The 17,046-nt window shown below is 33.2% G+C and overlaps 1 protein-coding gene across 1 annotated transcript in view; it reads right to left on the reverse strand.

Annotated features, from left to right (window-relative positions):
• The window catches only part of LOC105626623 (hemicentin-1-like), a 209,889-nt gene that overhangs the window by 19,799 nt on the left and 173,044 nt on the right, over nucleotides 1–17,046 (reverse strand). Inside the window, 2 exon segments of the mRNA XM_012207915.1 lie at nucleotides 9,168–9,243; nucleotides 10,441–10,658. Of these exon segments, the coding sequence (XP_012063305.1) occupies nucleotides 9,168–9,243; nucleotides 10,441–10,658 (294 nt within the window).

A 17,046-nucleotide genomic window follows, 5' to 3' on the forward strand; every position in this document is an offset into this window, starting at 1 on the left:
CCTTACCGTACGTACTTATACGTACGTACGTATATATATATATATATATATATATATATATATATATATATATATATTTCCATTCGTCGAACTGTTCGACGCCGATTGAGGCAACTCTTTTACTTCGTGGCGTTTCATCTTCTGCTTGCTTACTTTCGCCGTTGCCAATGTTACTGGTAATTGGAAGCTTGTACCATTAAATGAACGTGAAGGCAATTTCGTGGCAATACAACTGATATAATCGAATCGTTTATGCATTAATTAAATGTATATTTTACATTCTCTCATTAACCAAATTGTACGCTGTGGAACACTTTATTACAAGATTGGAATCTTATTATTAGTGAAAAACAACAAACATGTTTTTAACCGTTGACTAAATTTTTAGATTAATATTATAATATTATGATATTATAATATTATAATATTAGATTAATATTATAATTATCTCATTAATGCTTGTCTTCATTAAATTTTTAAATCGACAATCGAGAAGAAGATCGATCCGAATATTACATTACTGTGTGTTATTACAAGGAGTGCTCAAATATTATGAAATTAGTGTAGAAACTTTCGACAAACGATTTATTCTCTCATCTCACAAATCGAGTATTATTGTTTGTTCCTTCAGTCTTGGCACTGAGAGTCTTCCTAGCCGAATTAGCACTCGCGCAAACGCAAAAGGAGGCGTAAAGCCCATCGGCAGAGAGCGAGACGAAGTTACAGCGCATTAGTTTGTTTAAGAGACAGTCGCCGGAGGGAGGGCACAGTCGCCCAGCAGACCGACGTTACTGGCCGTTTGAGGAACGACTTTCGGAATCGACTTTCCTGCCGGAGCGAAGAGAAGTTTGGCAATTTCCTTGGGCTAATCTGCTGGTCGGTCAGCATTGAGATGCTGCGGGGGTTACTACTATCGCAGGGAGTCCCGACGAAGGAGGGGAAAACGAAGAGGCGTAGTGGCACGACCGGGGTTGATCCATCGACCACGAACGCCAGGCGGTCCTATGAATTATACAAGCGACTCTCTATCGCTCTTTCATCTGGTGTCTCTTTCTCAGAGATATCCCCCGTGATGCCGCCGAGAGGCACGACGAAAACGACGAAATGGAAGCTGAAAAAGAAATGTAAAAGGGGAGAGGAAAAAGAGAGACACAGACGCGTGCCAGAGTATCTGATTGTGAGCTTACACGCCGCAACTGTCTTGACGTGACAACGAGTGACCATCCAATAAAGGATGACAATTAAAGCTTGACATGGGCGGCGACACTTTTTCTTTCATTATCCCTGGAGCGCGTTCGTGGCGCGCACGACTGATAAAAGTCGCAGACAGAATCCCTAGATTGATGAGTTTTGGCCGTTTGGAGCGGCTTTTATAGGTATTAGCTTTACGTGGAACTGGAAATAGAACCTAAGTTAGCGTTTTTTCATCGTTAATTTCTTTTTGCTATATTCTGTTTGATTTACCCAGTGATAATATTGTGTTGAAAATGTACATTTAATAAAATCTTGATTATTTACGAATATCATTTTAATGCTGAATTAACACATAACTTAACCATGAAAGCAGAAAATTAGCGAGTACTTTTTCGATTATTAAAATTATAAAATTATAAAGTTAACATGATACAGAATATTATTATAGATTGGTTTCTTTTGTCTATGAATCAAATATAATACCATTGTCTAAACTTATTTCGAAAATGACGATAACTCGAAAATTATGATTTTTAAGTAGATAATTATCATGATTGAGTTAAGTAAACATTACGCTATCAATCAGAAGTGAATTGACTTAATTTCATTTAAAAATTGTCAAAATTGTCACAATTCGAAAAACAGATTTTTAAGGATTGTAAAACAAAAATGACAAAAATGACATTAAATTGTGAATATTTTCTTTTGCCGGCATTATTTGATTAATCAATAATTTTCCGTCAAGTTAAACATTTTTTAAAAATATTTTTTTAAAACATTTTTTTAAAAACATTTTTTTAAAAAACATTTTTTTGTGATTGTGTCAAAACGCTTTGAAAGGAGCTTACGTCTATTAGAGCATGAATTTTTTTATATTTAATAAAATGAAATGAATATTACGCCTCCAATTTTTAGATACAATACATATTAAGTATTAATTTTTAGCATTCTAAAATTATAAAAATTAATCGTGCTGTATTGTATAATTGTAATAAATTAATCTTAGCAATATTTTAATCGCATAAGGTGTGTGTGTGTGTATGTGTGTGTCAATCTTTGTTCTTGAAAAAATTTTAATCGAAGATATATAAATATGCATTAAACTTTTTATATTGCAAAAGCTAGAATAATGAACGTAAAAACAATGTGCAGTCCAGATATCAGAAACAATGATAGCTTAACAAAAAGAAAAATCATAAAATACATCAAACACAACTAAATACGTATTGATACATTCAAGGCAATTGTTGTTTCCCAAAGATATTCCCCGCCGATTTTTCCGCTGACCTATTTTCGCGGCGAGTTTGCACGACGGTAAATCTGGAATGGTCTCTCATAAAAAGTACTTGTCGCCCGCTTCCACGCTCATACATACGCAAATATGTGCACGCATATTGTCCGCGTGTATGGCGAGAGAACGAGACATTTAACGAATTTACCTTTCAGGAAGTAACGAAGCAGTGTCCGCTACTCCGCAATTAATTCAACCGTGCGACCATTAAAAATACGCCACGTGAAATTTGCACAGTAAAGAGACAAAAATGTGTTGGGAAACGGCAACTCTTTCCGTCAAGGTGGCATCGAGGCGTGAACTTAATTATCTCTTCACCGGCGCTCTAAGATTTTCTCATTTTCAAAAATACATCACAAAGTTGCTTATGAATATTCATAATCACTCCGGGAATGTGGAAAATCAGTTCGAGACGCACTAATAGATTTTGATTTAGTTTTACGAGCAAAGCCTTTCTTTGTTGTGAATGACAATTTATATCTATAGAGTTGAAAGCTATGTCGTAAGCGCGTGATTATCTTTTTTTTATTCTGCAATCAAAATGAAGCACATGTAACGAATTTAGATAACAAGGTCGCTGTCCATAATTATTTCACATATATACAGAGAAATGCACCCATTAAAAATAGACTCTCAATTTTCAGAGCACACAGCTAGAGAAAATGCGCCATACCTACCGCAACAACAATGCACATTATTCCGATTATGCAACATCAGTACGATATGATAACGTGAAATTATTTTTCTGTCCTAATCTCTTGCGTAAATGAAGTTATTTAGGTTACACGATGTATATCACACCGTTACACGCGCGAAACATTTCTTTTGTAATCATTATCTCCGCATTTCGGAATACAGATTATTTTTAATGCGTTTTTTAAAGTTCAATTTATAGATCTTTTGAAGAAAAATTTTGACTCTACAAACTCTGTGAAATAATGGATTATGTTTCATTAAACGTCCTTTTTAAATTTACTAAATGTTTTTCTGATAAGAAAGAAAAAAACGCATGCACATATCAACATATTAGTATTGATGGAAAGAATATCGACAAAGTTACGATACTACAGCGTTACTGGAGCAACGCAGTTTCGTACCTTAAGTATAGTAAACGGGGGTGTAAGATTGCTCGTCCATTGCATCATAAATAATTTATTGAATCGGGGGTTACTAAGAATCGCGATTCAACGAGGAGGACAAAAGTTTCGAAGCGACCCCGAGGCTTTCCACGTTAAAGTTTCGGCCGTGCGGTACGAACTCATGCCCCGAAGGTAGACAGCGGTCTCCATACAACTCGGTACAAAATTTTTACGCCTCCATGCGTTGACGAAGTTATAGAAAGGTGTGTCATCGGTGGGTCCCGTTTCGTGTCTGCCGAGTTTGCAGAAGTCTGATCAATTCATAATTAAGCGGCCGAGGTAATAGAGAACTTCGTGATATCACACCATCCAAAAGTATCCACGGAGCAAACAGTTATGTTCGCTCGCCTTTCGAGATGAAGAATTCAACGACGAATTCTTCAACGTGAAATCTCACGTGATTTCTATTGTAAATTATACTGCAAGACATTTTACAGAGAGAAAAATTGTAGTTTTAAATCTATATAGGTGACGATATAATTTCAAGATTTTGTGTTACTATCACCTTTTATTATAAATGATAAATCAATGAACAAAACAATATACTTATTATATGAAACAAATATCAGTATAGATTTAATATTATAAGTAGAATGCTACATCGCATCTCCACAAGAAGAATGACACGACCTTACAATTTTTCGAATTTTTTATTATTATTATATACGGATTGTGTTTTAAATACATCAGCTTTGAAAAGTAATATAGTTGGTTTCAAATTTACTTTTCAAGAAATATAAGAAATCAAAATAGGAATAATTTTTAGGCGATAACAACATTATAAATATTAATATCTGCATTACTTATTCTAGAGAACTTGAAACAAGCAATTTGATTAACTCTAAATTAAGTTATGTTTAATATTAAAATGTAATAAATAATTAATTTTAAAATATGCAAGTTTTTTTCTTTCTTTTTTCTTGAACAATTTGAACTTTTGTGTCACTTTTTTGTGAGAGTGTAAGCAAGTAGCATTATAATTGTTAAAAAATTGTTTTATTAAAAAATTTTAAATTTTGTTTTTATTTTAGCTTTTTTCATGGACTTATTATAAAAATGTATACATAAATAACAATAGTTCAAATACTATATATGTCTTACTGAAAATCTCTAAAAGCATTTAATTGCAATAATATCATAGTAATTGCATGATTGACAATAATAAGACAGTTACGTTCTCATGAGATGCAATTCATGATATATTCATGATATTCCAAAATTATTCAAGAAATAGGAATATCAATGTAGCTGAAAATCTAGAAATGAATATTTCTTTGGAGGACACCCCTCAGATAAGTTAAGAATATAACTTCTAGAGATACTATCTGCGTGAATATCAGCGAGAAAATGCTTGCCGGCAACGTTTCAAAATCTAAACGAGATTTTCGGTGAAATTCGTTCCTCCGTGCAACTCCGACGACAAAATTGCTAAGTGCCGCTGCGTTAGCAGCGTCCGGAATGCATGTGCAGAAAGAGTTTCACAACAAATTTATCAAAGTCACGCTGGGCCACGACTTCGTTTGCATCTTACGCTGAAGAATTCGTTAGTGAAATTCTCAAATCCAAATGAAAAGCTCGTAGAACTTTACGAGCCACGATACCACGCGACCGCGAAAGTTTTCAAAGTCCGACAACTCAGTATGGATTTGCAGAAGGAATTTGAGTACAACGAAAAGTTTTCCGTTTGCAAGAATTTCATCAAGAGCTTGTTAAGCATTAAGGGATTTTTACTGTCGCGAGTCGCATTATAATTATCTTTCGAAAATGTTTTATGATATCAAAAATTTGTCAGATGTAAAAATGCAGCTTTGGGAATATACACATCAATCGCTAAAATGATATACCTCATCAAAAAAAGATAAACTAATAAAGTGATGATAAAATCAAATTTCATACATACATACATTGATTAATTAATTTAATTGACTTTTAGATAGAAATCAAATAATTATGATAAATAAAATATAATGTTGCAACATATTTTAAGCTCATATAAAGAGAAAAGTAACTTATTATTTAATATATTGCTTCCTAATCTTCAAAAGTAAAACGACTTAAAAAAAATATAATTTTCGAGATATTTACCATGAATGAATTAAGTAAATATCACATCAATTATCAAAAGTGAACGAATTTAACTTCATAAAAATAGTTATAATTTTTTAGTCAATAAATAATTTTTTCAGAATTGTGAAATAACAAAAATGAATTCTTTTGAAAAAATGGATACGCTTCTGATTAAGAATATATATTTTTTGTCAAAATAATTTGATTAATCAATAATTTTTTGTTAAGTTGAAAAATAATTTTTTCTCTTTTCTGAGAAAACTTACATTCTAAATTTCTTACAATGAAATCTCAAAAAGACTGCCATTTTGCATTCTTTTTAGAGTGAATTTTCACTTCAGGAGTGAAATCTCATGAAAATTGTCATTCTTTTTCAAGAAACATTTTCACTTTTTTTCAAGGATGGTTGCATGATTTTACTCTCTAAATTTCACTGCAAGAAATTTAGAGTGTAATTTTTAAATTGAATCACTTTTAAAGTAAGACAGCGATTTCATGAAATAACAAAAAGTGATAACTATTAACTGACTCAAAAAAATGTTGCAATGTTATCTATTTAAGTATTACGTTATTTACACTAATTTAGTGTTACATTTTTTTCTTGGCAGATGCCATGTTAAGGGATAATGTTCCATGCATAAGCAAGTATGTCCGAATTAAGGGGAGTGAAAAATGACATTATGGACGCCGACAAAGCAGCCGCGTAACGGCCGTTTATTAAATCCGCGTCTTAGCAGCGACACAGAGCGGTTGAACTGGTGGATGTGGCAGGGGTGGACGTTGCATTATGTATACGATGCTCGGGTTAAGGAAATCACAAGGGGAGAGTACGGTAGAGGAAGACGAAGGAGGAGTCGAATGAATACGATATTGTTACTATCCAAGTGAACGTCATAAGTTTTGCTCCTCGTTCTACCCATCATTTTGCGTGCTAAGCCCACACCTCCACGCCGCTACAAATAGCAATTTGACTCGACTGCGAAATAAATTAGCCAGGAAATTTGAGCTTTTTCAAGTGGGGCAGAAAAGAGAAGAACAGATCTCTGTCGCAAAGGAAAAAAGGGGCCTCAAGGAGGGTAAAGACGAAGTAAGACGCAAGTACAAAATACGCTTGGATATCAAGAAACAGGGATACTTTGCCCCTAGGCGGTTCTTAATAATAAATTCATATCTTGGTCCCTTGTCTGTTTCCCCTATTCTTTACTGCCGCTGTAGACGAGTTCCGCAACCGAGGAATCGTCTTCGCTTCGCGGGACGACTTACGCCACGAAGTAAGGTATCTTTCTTCTCTCTCCTTTCCTCTAGCTTCCACTCGTTTCCTTCAGTCAGTCTACAAATCTCTTTTTTTATGCCGCTTAATAAAACTCGTCTGACATATCTCTAACTGCTGCTACTTAATTTCGAGCCTCGACCTTCTTCAAGGAACGCGAAGGGCTCCGTTACTTCCGCCTGTTGTTACTGACTGTACTGAAGTAGGTTTGTTTGCTTCTTTCCTCTGGACCGTCGTGCATCTCTACCAAGCCTTCGCGGGACCTTTTCGAAGTTATTTCTTCGCTTCCTCTTTGGAGGAGCTCCGAGAAATTCGAATTCCTTCCTGGTCTGACTTTTTCCTCGTATTCTCATCCTCCTGCTCGTAAACGGAACAATGGGATGGTCACAGTCGATTCTAAATCGACAATTTTAAATGGACGGAAAAAGGGCGTACCTCTCGTTATTTGTTGTTTGTCTCTCCGCATAAGATAAGAATATTGATCTTCGTTAAAAGAATAATTTATAAAATTTCAAGATTAATTTATTAATCTTGAAATACTTTAAGATTTCATTATCGAAGATATATTTATTAAATTTCTTTCGCTTCAAATTTATCACATTTCGCTATATACATCGATATAAAGTTAATAAAAGCATCATAAAAATCGTTTATGTAAGCAATCGTAGAGATAATATTTCTAATTTTAAACGTTGCAATTACGTGTCTTAAGCAGAATATATAACGATATACATTTGCGAGACATGACTCTTAGTACGCGGTTAATCCTGCATCCCTTTCGGGGATACCAATAATTCAGCATTAGCGCTACGCCAATAGTCCAACGAGTCATCCGATCGGAATAGGATTCCGTCGTGAAAATGCTTTTCTCAATAATTTACCATGATACATCGTAGTTAATTTTATTCCAGTAAATAAAAAAAGAATGATTTTTTTTTTCATTTAAAACAAGGAAAATTTATCTGCAAAGTTAAAAAAACTTTCGAAAAATTTTAATTTTGTCTGCCACAACATGGATAGTATGCATGGCACGCGCGAATTTTGCGACTATCCACTTTTACACAGCTATGCTTAAAAGTAATATCAATTACAATTTTAATAGAAGCAGAGTGTTTTGGTTAAAACAACAATATTTTTAGGTGTGTAATTAATTAAGAAATATCTAGAAAATATATGATGCAACATCTATTTTTAAAAATATCAATTTCTCGCGTGACTTCTTATGTATAAATAATTCAAATATCCCAGAAAATTCTAGTTTATTAAATATTTACTTGCAGAGATTCGTACCGATGACAAGAAAGAAAAAATGTATCAAACACCTCATATATATCAAACAATCATTTTCCATCGAACTCGAAAGGTTTACATTTCACCACTTTCTCTCTTATCCGTAGTCTTTTATGCTAAATGTTCGCTTCATTTGAATATTGCTAATGCGAAAAACCGATCCATACTAATGGAGTGATCCCGCATTCGTTTTCGTAAGCGCCATCGATTCTATTTGCTCGATTCTACATTTGTCCCGATTCATACTCTTTTTCACGAGATACGTACATGCGAACGATCGTCTCCATATTTCATCCATATCTCCAATTTTATCATAGCTGTAAGCCACAGATGAAATCCTTGATTGTATGCATTTTATTCCCTCACCTCGCACACGACGAAGGTAACGTATAACGGGAGGACTAACGAATCGAAAAGAAAAAAAATAGGAAAAAAGTACGCGCGTCATATTAAAAATGTGGGAATATTGAGATCCAGTCAAGAATAAATAATACATAGAATTGTTTTTTTGTATTTACATAGTCGCGTTAAACTGTAGCCAACTAATGTTGCGATTTAATTCAAGGAAAGTGCCACTGCAAATCGCGATCTGTTGGCAAATATTAGGTAAAGGTAATTAACGTCGGTATATTTGTCTAGAAGGAAGATCGCGTGACGCGCGCGCGTCGTGGAGTTTAACCGTGTCAAACCGTACTGAACGCGCGTTGCCCGAAGAAACCACGGTATCCGTCAACGGATGTGCTGTAGAAATTACGTAGTTCGTTGAGAACCGACCGTCTTCGTCGACTTCGTAAACAACCGGGAAATGACAGCACGACATAAACGCGCCAAACAGCTCGCGACGAACCGTCATTACCTTGGTAAACGGTACTGAAGGGATGGCTCGAGGCACATGCAGGCAAAACGAGACACTTACTGTACAGACGAATCGTCCCGTCGGTTTCTCCACGTGGATTCTTGGCGATACACTTGTAGCTACCATAGTCTTCTCTCTGAAAGTAAACCAGCGCGAGCAAATTACTCTCTAAAATGCATAGAAATTTTAATGGCGTAAATATAATAAAATATTTCTTATTAATTATCAACTTAAATTTTAAAATGAAACTTTATCATTCTGAATAATCATAGCTTTGTTAAATTTATTTTTTTATAATTAATAAAAAATAGAATTATGCGAAGTATTTTTTTAATCGAAGAAGAAAGCATTAACGAATCTGCTATTAAATTGTTTTTGTTTCATTTTCATTGTTTTTATAAACTCATTGCTCTCTCTTTTCTAATAGATATTAGAGCAGCAGTTTCTGCTGATGCCTTATTTTGTGTATTCGTTTTATTTTCTCATCTATTGTAGTCATCTACTGTAGTCATCATTATTCACTTTATAATTCTTTATCGATGCACAGTATAATAAATAAATCAATAAATAACTACGTAATTGGACAGTTCAGAGATCTTTATTATTCTTCTAAATTTTGAATTGCGCTACGCGCACAAAACATTTGAAAAAGAAAACAAAAAGAATTATTATAAAAAGTGATGCTTCTTGAATTATTTATTTGACTATATTAATAAATGAAAATCACGTCTTCTAAAATGTTAATATCATTATATTATTGAATAATAATAAATTATTGTGATATCTTTAACCGTATATAATATCGTATATAAAACCGTATATTATGTATTTTTATTTTGTACGCAGACTACTCTAGACGAATGCTTTATTACACTCATCGTCTGTCGCGTTCATCGCCAGTGTGCAACGATCGTAATTTACGATATGCTACTATTACCCAATCGTGAATTTTAACGCGGTGTACATAATTAAGTGATGTGTTTCTTTTTTAATAGCAATTATGTTGCATTTTAACATGCAATTCTAATTCATTAAACATACAACACACACAAATTATTAAACATACACACAAACAACAACACAAAAAAAATAGCGCTTAATTTTTTTTCGTATAACATATTGAAAGAGATGAAGATATTTTTATACCATTAATGATTTATATCATTAATGATAAAGCCTCATTCAATTAAAAAAAAAAAAATCTGTTTTTTGTCTTTTTTCATAAATCGTTTCTCTATGGCTGAAAATATGAGGAATTTTTTGAAAATTTTTGAATGAGCTTCATTTGAGAATCAAACGGAATTGTTAATCATCGATGCATGCTTCCACTCACCTGTATATCGTTTATCGTGAGCATCATATGCGTCTTGTAAGATGGCTTATCGGGTAACGACACAGTCTTGTATTTACTGCTCTCGTGAATCATTAGACCATCTTCCCTTGCCCAGTAATTCAAAGAAGTCGGATGAGCCTCGGTATAACATTCCAGAATAACGGAGTAACCCAGGGGCGCGCCGACCAATTGGTGCGGTATCCAGAGCATAGGGGGAACTGCAACAGCAGAAGTGATTGATTGGCTCATAAATGTTCCAATTACTAACAATACACGATGGGCCTACGCGATCGATATCCCTTCCACGCGTCTATAAATCTCGCTCACTGGCTTGGTTGCGAGCGCGTTGCAAAGGGATGACTCGAGACGATTGCGAATTTTTTTGAGAATTCAGTTTTTGGTATTCCAAAATCAAACGAATTTATTTCTCAGAATATGCAGATCCCAAATCACACTCTGCTATATCAGTCTCGAATCGAAGTCAGTATAAAAAGAATTTTCTAATTATATGAATGGCATTTTAATGGCATTATTATTACTTAAATATTGGTATTGATGATTGCATGATAGAAGAGGCCAATAAAGAAAACAAAACATATTGTGGCACGTGGCCTTAACTATCAGTCTGCTAACGATCTGTTCTATTATAAGAGAAAAAAGCGTCAGGACATAGATGGGCAAATATTTGTGTTAAAATGTTCGATCTTTTTTGCGATTTTCCATTATCTCTTCGATCATTATAGAAGCAAAATGGAAATATTACACAAACAATTATATACATAATATACATGATATAAATGTTTACGCACCAATATTGCCTTCTGGCAATAGTTCTTTTATTATTTCTTTTTCTCTTATAAAAATTTTTATCGAAGAGCTTCAATTTCAATTTCAATTTCTCCATTATTATTTTAATAAAATAATTATTGAAAAGAAATTATATTAAATAATAATTTAATCATATTATAAAACATTAAAATATACATATTAAATACTAAAATATAGAAATTATTTTTCACATAATTTTAGTTAATACGTCAAGATTGCAATAATATGTTTTTAATGTCTTCTAAACATAATTTAAATAATAAAAATGTTTTACATGTGAAAAAAATGGGCGTAAAAACATAACTATGCATTTTCATATGGTTGAGAGAATTGAGAGAGAAAGAGGAGTATATTTAAAGTTTTATATAAATATAACATGGAAAAAGATGGACTTAATTTTTGCTATATGCTGTGAATCTTAAATGCGTATCATGCGGTCCTTTAATAAAAAAGTAATCCCATTTCGATAAACAACTTTTGTCGTTGTTGTTGGCGCTGATAACACCTCGAGGTAAGAGCTCCAATTTAACTTAAACCTTATAAGAATATATTTAACTTATCTTCTTTCGTAAAGTATCGCGATAGGTTCACGAGGAAAATATCATATAAAACAAGTCAGACATCAATGCTTGACGATTGAACAAGTAGTAAGAATATAAACAAAAGCAAATGAACGCGTTTCTCGAACGTAGAGAATAATGGAATTGAATTGGAATTTTTGTTCAAACGCGCGTTATTTCCAGGATAGAAATCAATGAGTAGTTGTCGATTTGAAATTATACGTCAAAAATCTGAGTTGACGCATACGATGCGTCAAATGGGAAAAGATGCTCGAAATCACATAAATGATTTTTAGTATTTAAATAATATATCGGTTATTCGTCGAACAAAATCAAGGACGGAGAAGCTAACTTTACAAATTCCACCGAGAATTAAATGTTCTTTTCTCTCTGTACTCATGTCAAAAATGGTAGAAACTTTATTTTATAAAACGAAAGACTTTTCATACGATGGACAGGTAAATTTTTCCCTTAAACTTACGAAATTACGTAGTTTAATTATAAATGAATTCTAATCTCTATTTATTTTTCCTTATACACATCTATTTCTTGATTTATAGAATATTTCTTTTATACGGTCGCAATTTCTCAAAGAAATAAGATTCGTCTTATAATCTTTTTCTTTGAATTCAGCAATTTTCTATAATTTATTGCACAATGGTTACTCGCAAATCTCTCCGTAAATTAATAACTAATTTTAATTATTTAATAAAATCAAATCATTAAAAGACAACTTGAGAAATATATCTTACAGTAAAGAGAAAGTACTGCTTTTTTAAAAGGGTTTTCCTGAAAAAGAAAGAAAAACAAAGTTTGTCAGCTCCTAGATACCGGAACGATCGAGTTTGCTCTCGTTTCATCTGGGATCTCCTTTAAGCAAGAGCCTCGGTAAACGGCGACTCGATTAAATGCGATTGTCCTTCGAGTCCTCTAGAAAATGACCACACGAGAGTCCAACCAATCCTTTTTCCGATGACTATTTTTCAATTCTTTTTTTATTCGCTCACAACGACTTTTCCAAATTTTCGTCTCTTTGAGCATTTATTAATTTTACTTATAGAATATTATTCTTTCATCGTTTATTATAAATGATATCCTATAACTAATAACAAACACAAAGTGTAAATCTATTCGAATGTGTGATAAGAATTATTTCGTACATTATTCGGAATAAATTTTTAATATTCTTGGAATACTTGAGAAGTCTTGAATCATCGAAGGTTTTAAAAATTTCTTATTTTGAGAAATATATTTTTTGTAATATTACACGGTATTACTTCAATCCTCATCCATAATATTATACTTTGTAATATATTACAAATATATATTTTTATAAATAGATTCTTAATGTTACAAGTAAAAGTAATTCGAGAATGTTTTCACATTTCTTATATAATTAATATAGGTATTATGAAGTAGCAAAAAAATAAGAAAAATCTACTTCTGTCAGTTTTTCACACAAAAAATTGGATTGTCTATAAAATATATAAAACATTATATTAAGATTGAGAAATTTTCGAGAATATTGCGACTATAATTTGTAACGTCGACGAAGGTACCGCGTACCTAAAATAAATATCATTAAATGTAGCTAACATCGGACGCTTCTGCTAACACGCTCGTGCGAATTCTCCGTTCGTTCACTGTAAAGCGACCCTGCTAGCATCGGTCGTCTCGCCAAAGGAGAGAAAGGGGGGGGGGAGGGGTGTTCTTTTTGCCACGTAATACAGGACCGTGAATTACTACGGATTTCAAGGGAGGGATCGCTCTTCTCTGCCTCTCGTGTCTCCCTTCACCTTTTTCCCTTCTTTGCTCTGTACCCTCGCTTCGCGACAAGCGCGAGGCAACAGGGAAGGCCTGTCTTCGGATAACGCAAAGGATATCCGACACCTTCTTAAAATGCAAAACATTCCGTCTGAGGATGAGATGGGACCGACCTAGGTTGTCTGTAATGCTTCGGATCCTTATTGCGCAGACAAGCTCGAGCTTTACTGGTACGAAGACCTGCGACTAGAGTCGATCGTTGGACATCCTACTTCGTTTTATTTTTCAAATTGTTTTCTGCACGCGATGTCAAATTCGATCGATGGAAGCAGAGTGTTTTCAGCGTAAGACACTTCTTCGAATGCACCGATAGTACATTACTTTACGTAATTAATTGCAGAAGATCTATATATACTATATATATTATAAAGTTTTTTGAAATGTTTTTACATCTTCTTTTATGTTCTTTTATATTCTTTGACTGATTTAAAAATACTTTTTTAATAAGAATGCGGCAACGACCTATTTCTTCAGATATAAACTACTAAAAAATTCCCCATTCTTTAATATTTCCCTATTCTTTAATCTAATCCAAAGAAAATTCCACTTTATCGGAATTTTAATTAATGAATATATACATAAGAAAAACGAAAACAAACGTGTAATTGTATTGTAAAATTATTGCGTTATTACTTAAAATAAGAAAAATATTATATAATTCTAGTTAAGATATCCAAAATTCTGACTGATATGACCTGCAGAATCTTCTAGCTTATTTGTTTTTAATCAGAAATTGTTCTCAATGTATCAAAGAGGAATTAAAGATTCATAATTCTCACAAAATTTCATTTCAACTCACGGCATATAACAATATATGCCTCAGGCGGTAAATTTTTATAGGTAATAGATGTTTTACCGAGCAAAGTGATCCGCGGTGAACGGTGAAGGGTTTAAACATTAGCACGGGCCACTGCGAAATGTAAACGACGTCGAGTTAGATTGCGGAGAACAATGTGTGGAACGACCCGCAAGGTAGATGAAAGCTAATTCAGGTGGAAGTTAAACAGAGTTGAAGGTACGTCCTTTCGGTAAAGGTAGGCTAGGTCGAGACGGGTTAGGTTACAAGAGTTCAGCCTTACATTCATCACGCAAGAGGCCTTGAAGCTTTCTGGATCGGTATGCCCTTTAATAAAGAATGGCTGGACGCGCTGACTTGTTCAGGCAGTATGCAACGTATAAAATTTTGCCTCGATGTTTCCAGTTGAACCGCTACGCGCTGCTTTCCTGTCAAATTATCCTCGTGAGGGGAGAAAAAAAATAGACGCGTACGCTTATCAATTATGAAAATTTTTTTCTTTAACTTTGTGAAAATTTGTTTAAAGAGAAATAATTGCAGATTTAATTTAATTTAATTTAATTTATTGCAAAGTTTTATGAAAAAGATTTCAAGACTACTTTTATTTCCTGTTATTTCCAACAAGCTTCACTATAACTTTAGGAAACTTGACAGGAAAATCATGTATGCTTAAAAGGGAAAAAGATATTACTAATTTTTCAATTTTTAACAGTAATTTTCCCGAAAATAAAGATAAAAATTTCTTCTACCTCTTTTCATGTAAAATTATTATATATTTCTTAAAAATGTTATCAAATATAAGTGTCCTGTGATTAGAGTATTACATAAAGAATTTTTTTGAGAATTATGCACTAAGAAAAATGATCTGATTGGATTAAATAGTAATTTTGTTGGAAAAATGGACGAATCAGAATTTTCTGGTTAAATCTATTGGAATTCTATTTGAGATAATTAGAATTCTAATTGATATAATTATTCTGGCAAAAATATAAGAATTTTAATAGATTTTTATCAAAAATATTGTATCAATCAATTCCATAACTAAAATTCTAATAAATTTAACCAGAAATTTCTAATTCGTCCTTTTTCAATCAGAATTTTTTTTAATGTACAATTGTGAAATATCATCGAATAATATAACTTGAATTTTAAAACGATTAAAATAATTAAAAACTAATTAAAATAATTAAAAAATAATTTAAAATGATAAAACGACTGAAAACTGTTGATTATCGAGTGTCACTTAATTAAATTTATCTTCTTGTTCACTTACTTCTTCTTTTACATCAACGTTTTCAGTAATTTTAAAGTTGTTATTTGATACTTTCCACGTGCATTAAAGAAAATGCAATCTAGCCAAGATGAAATTAAAAGTAATACTATGCGAAATGCTCTCTACAGAGACACGTTCGAGACATTCCTGAAATTGTGTTGAATCGTCGAAAGGATTATTTGCTCGATCAGATTATCTTCAGAACGTAATGCGCATATCGTCTAACGGAGGAAACCTGTGAGGCACGATAAGCAAGCAGCTGTTTCACAAGCGCGATAAGAACATTATCGTTGACCTTGCCCTTCCTTAATGCTTCCGCATCGTCAATCTTGAAGCTCTTCTGACCTCGTTCTATCCTATGAAACAACAGCGGTTTCCTCAAGTTATAATCGCTTCCAATCATTTTTTCGACATAATCATTTGAAAATTTAATTTGAAAATATTTTTATCTCTATATTAGATTTTATCTCTACTTTATGATTTAAATTTCGAACTAAAAAATATGTATCGCATAGTTATTGTACAATCCAAATTCCAATTTTATCATCCCTTGCTGTTAATTTATTATGTATATAGTCTCGTATTCATTATATTATATAAAATATGTTTAATTTTTATCTTTAGTTTCGTTTTGTGAAAAAAAGATGTTAATGATCACATCTTCATTCCTGACTATTTTTTATGCTTAATGAAAATTTCGAACTTTTAGAAACTTCCATTTAATGCCTAATGAAATATTAACTAAATTAATAATCAATGTTGCTCAACATTATAAATAGTTTATCTTCTTCTTCATATTTCAAGTTGTTTGGAATTCATATGAATTTTATCATTAGAGCGCTGACCGAAAGAAGGAAGGTAAAAAATTAGCTTTAAAAAGAAAAGAGAGTTGCGCCCAAAAGTGCGCAGGCAACTTTTATCAAAACTTGATCTACCTGAGCAAGATTCTTCGACCTACTTTTTTATAAATTATTTAACGCTACATTAGCTTCTTTCGGTGACCCTTAAGAGATCGTTCAGCGAGCCTAACTGGCGTCCGGCAGTCAGCGGGATTAGATTTACGGTTGCATAGGGTCAACTGCATTAACCGGCGCCAACGAGGCCTGCAAGGAAGAGAGATAGACAGAGAGAGAGAGAAAGACAGACAGAGAGAGGAAGTGAGTGAATGAATGTGAGAGAGAGAGAGAGAGAGAGAGAGAGAGAGAGAGAGAGAGAGAGAGAGAGAGAGAGACGACGACGACGTACGTACGACGAACGAACGTAACTACTACTACGTACGTACGCGTACCGTCCGTACCGTTACCGTTCGTTACGTTACGTTACCG

This window comes from Atta cephalotes (assembly GCF_000143395.1).
Source record: "Atta cephalotes unplaced genomic scaffold scaffold00005, whole genome shotgun sequence".
Taxonomy (NCBI): domain Eukaryota; kingdom Metazoa; phylum Arthropoda; class Insecta; order Hymenoptera; family Formicidae; genus Atta; species Atta cephalotes.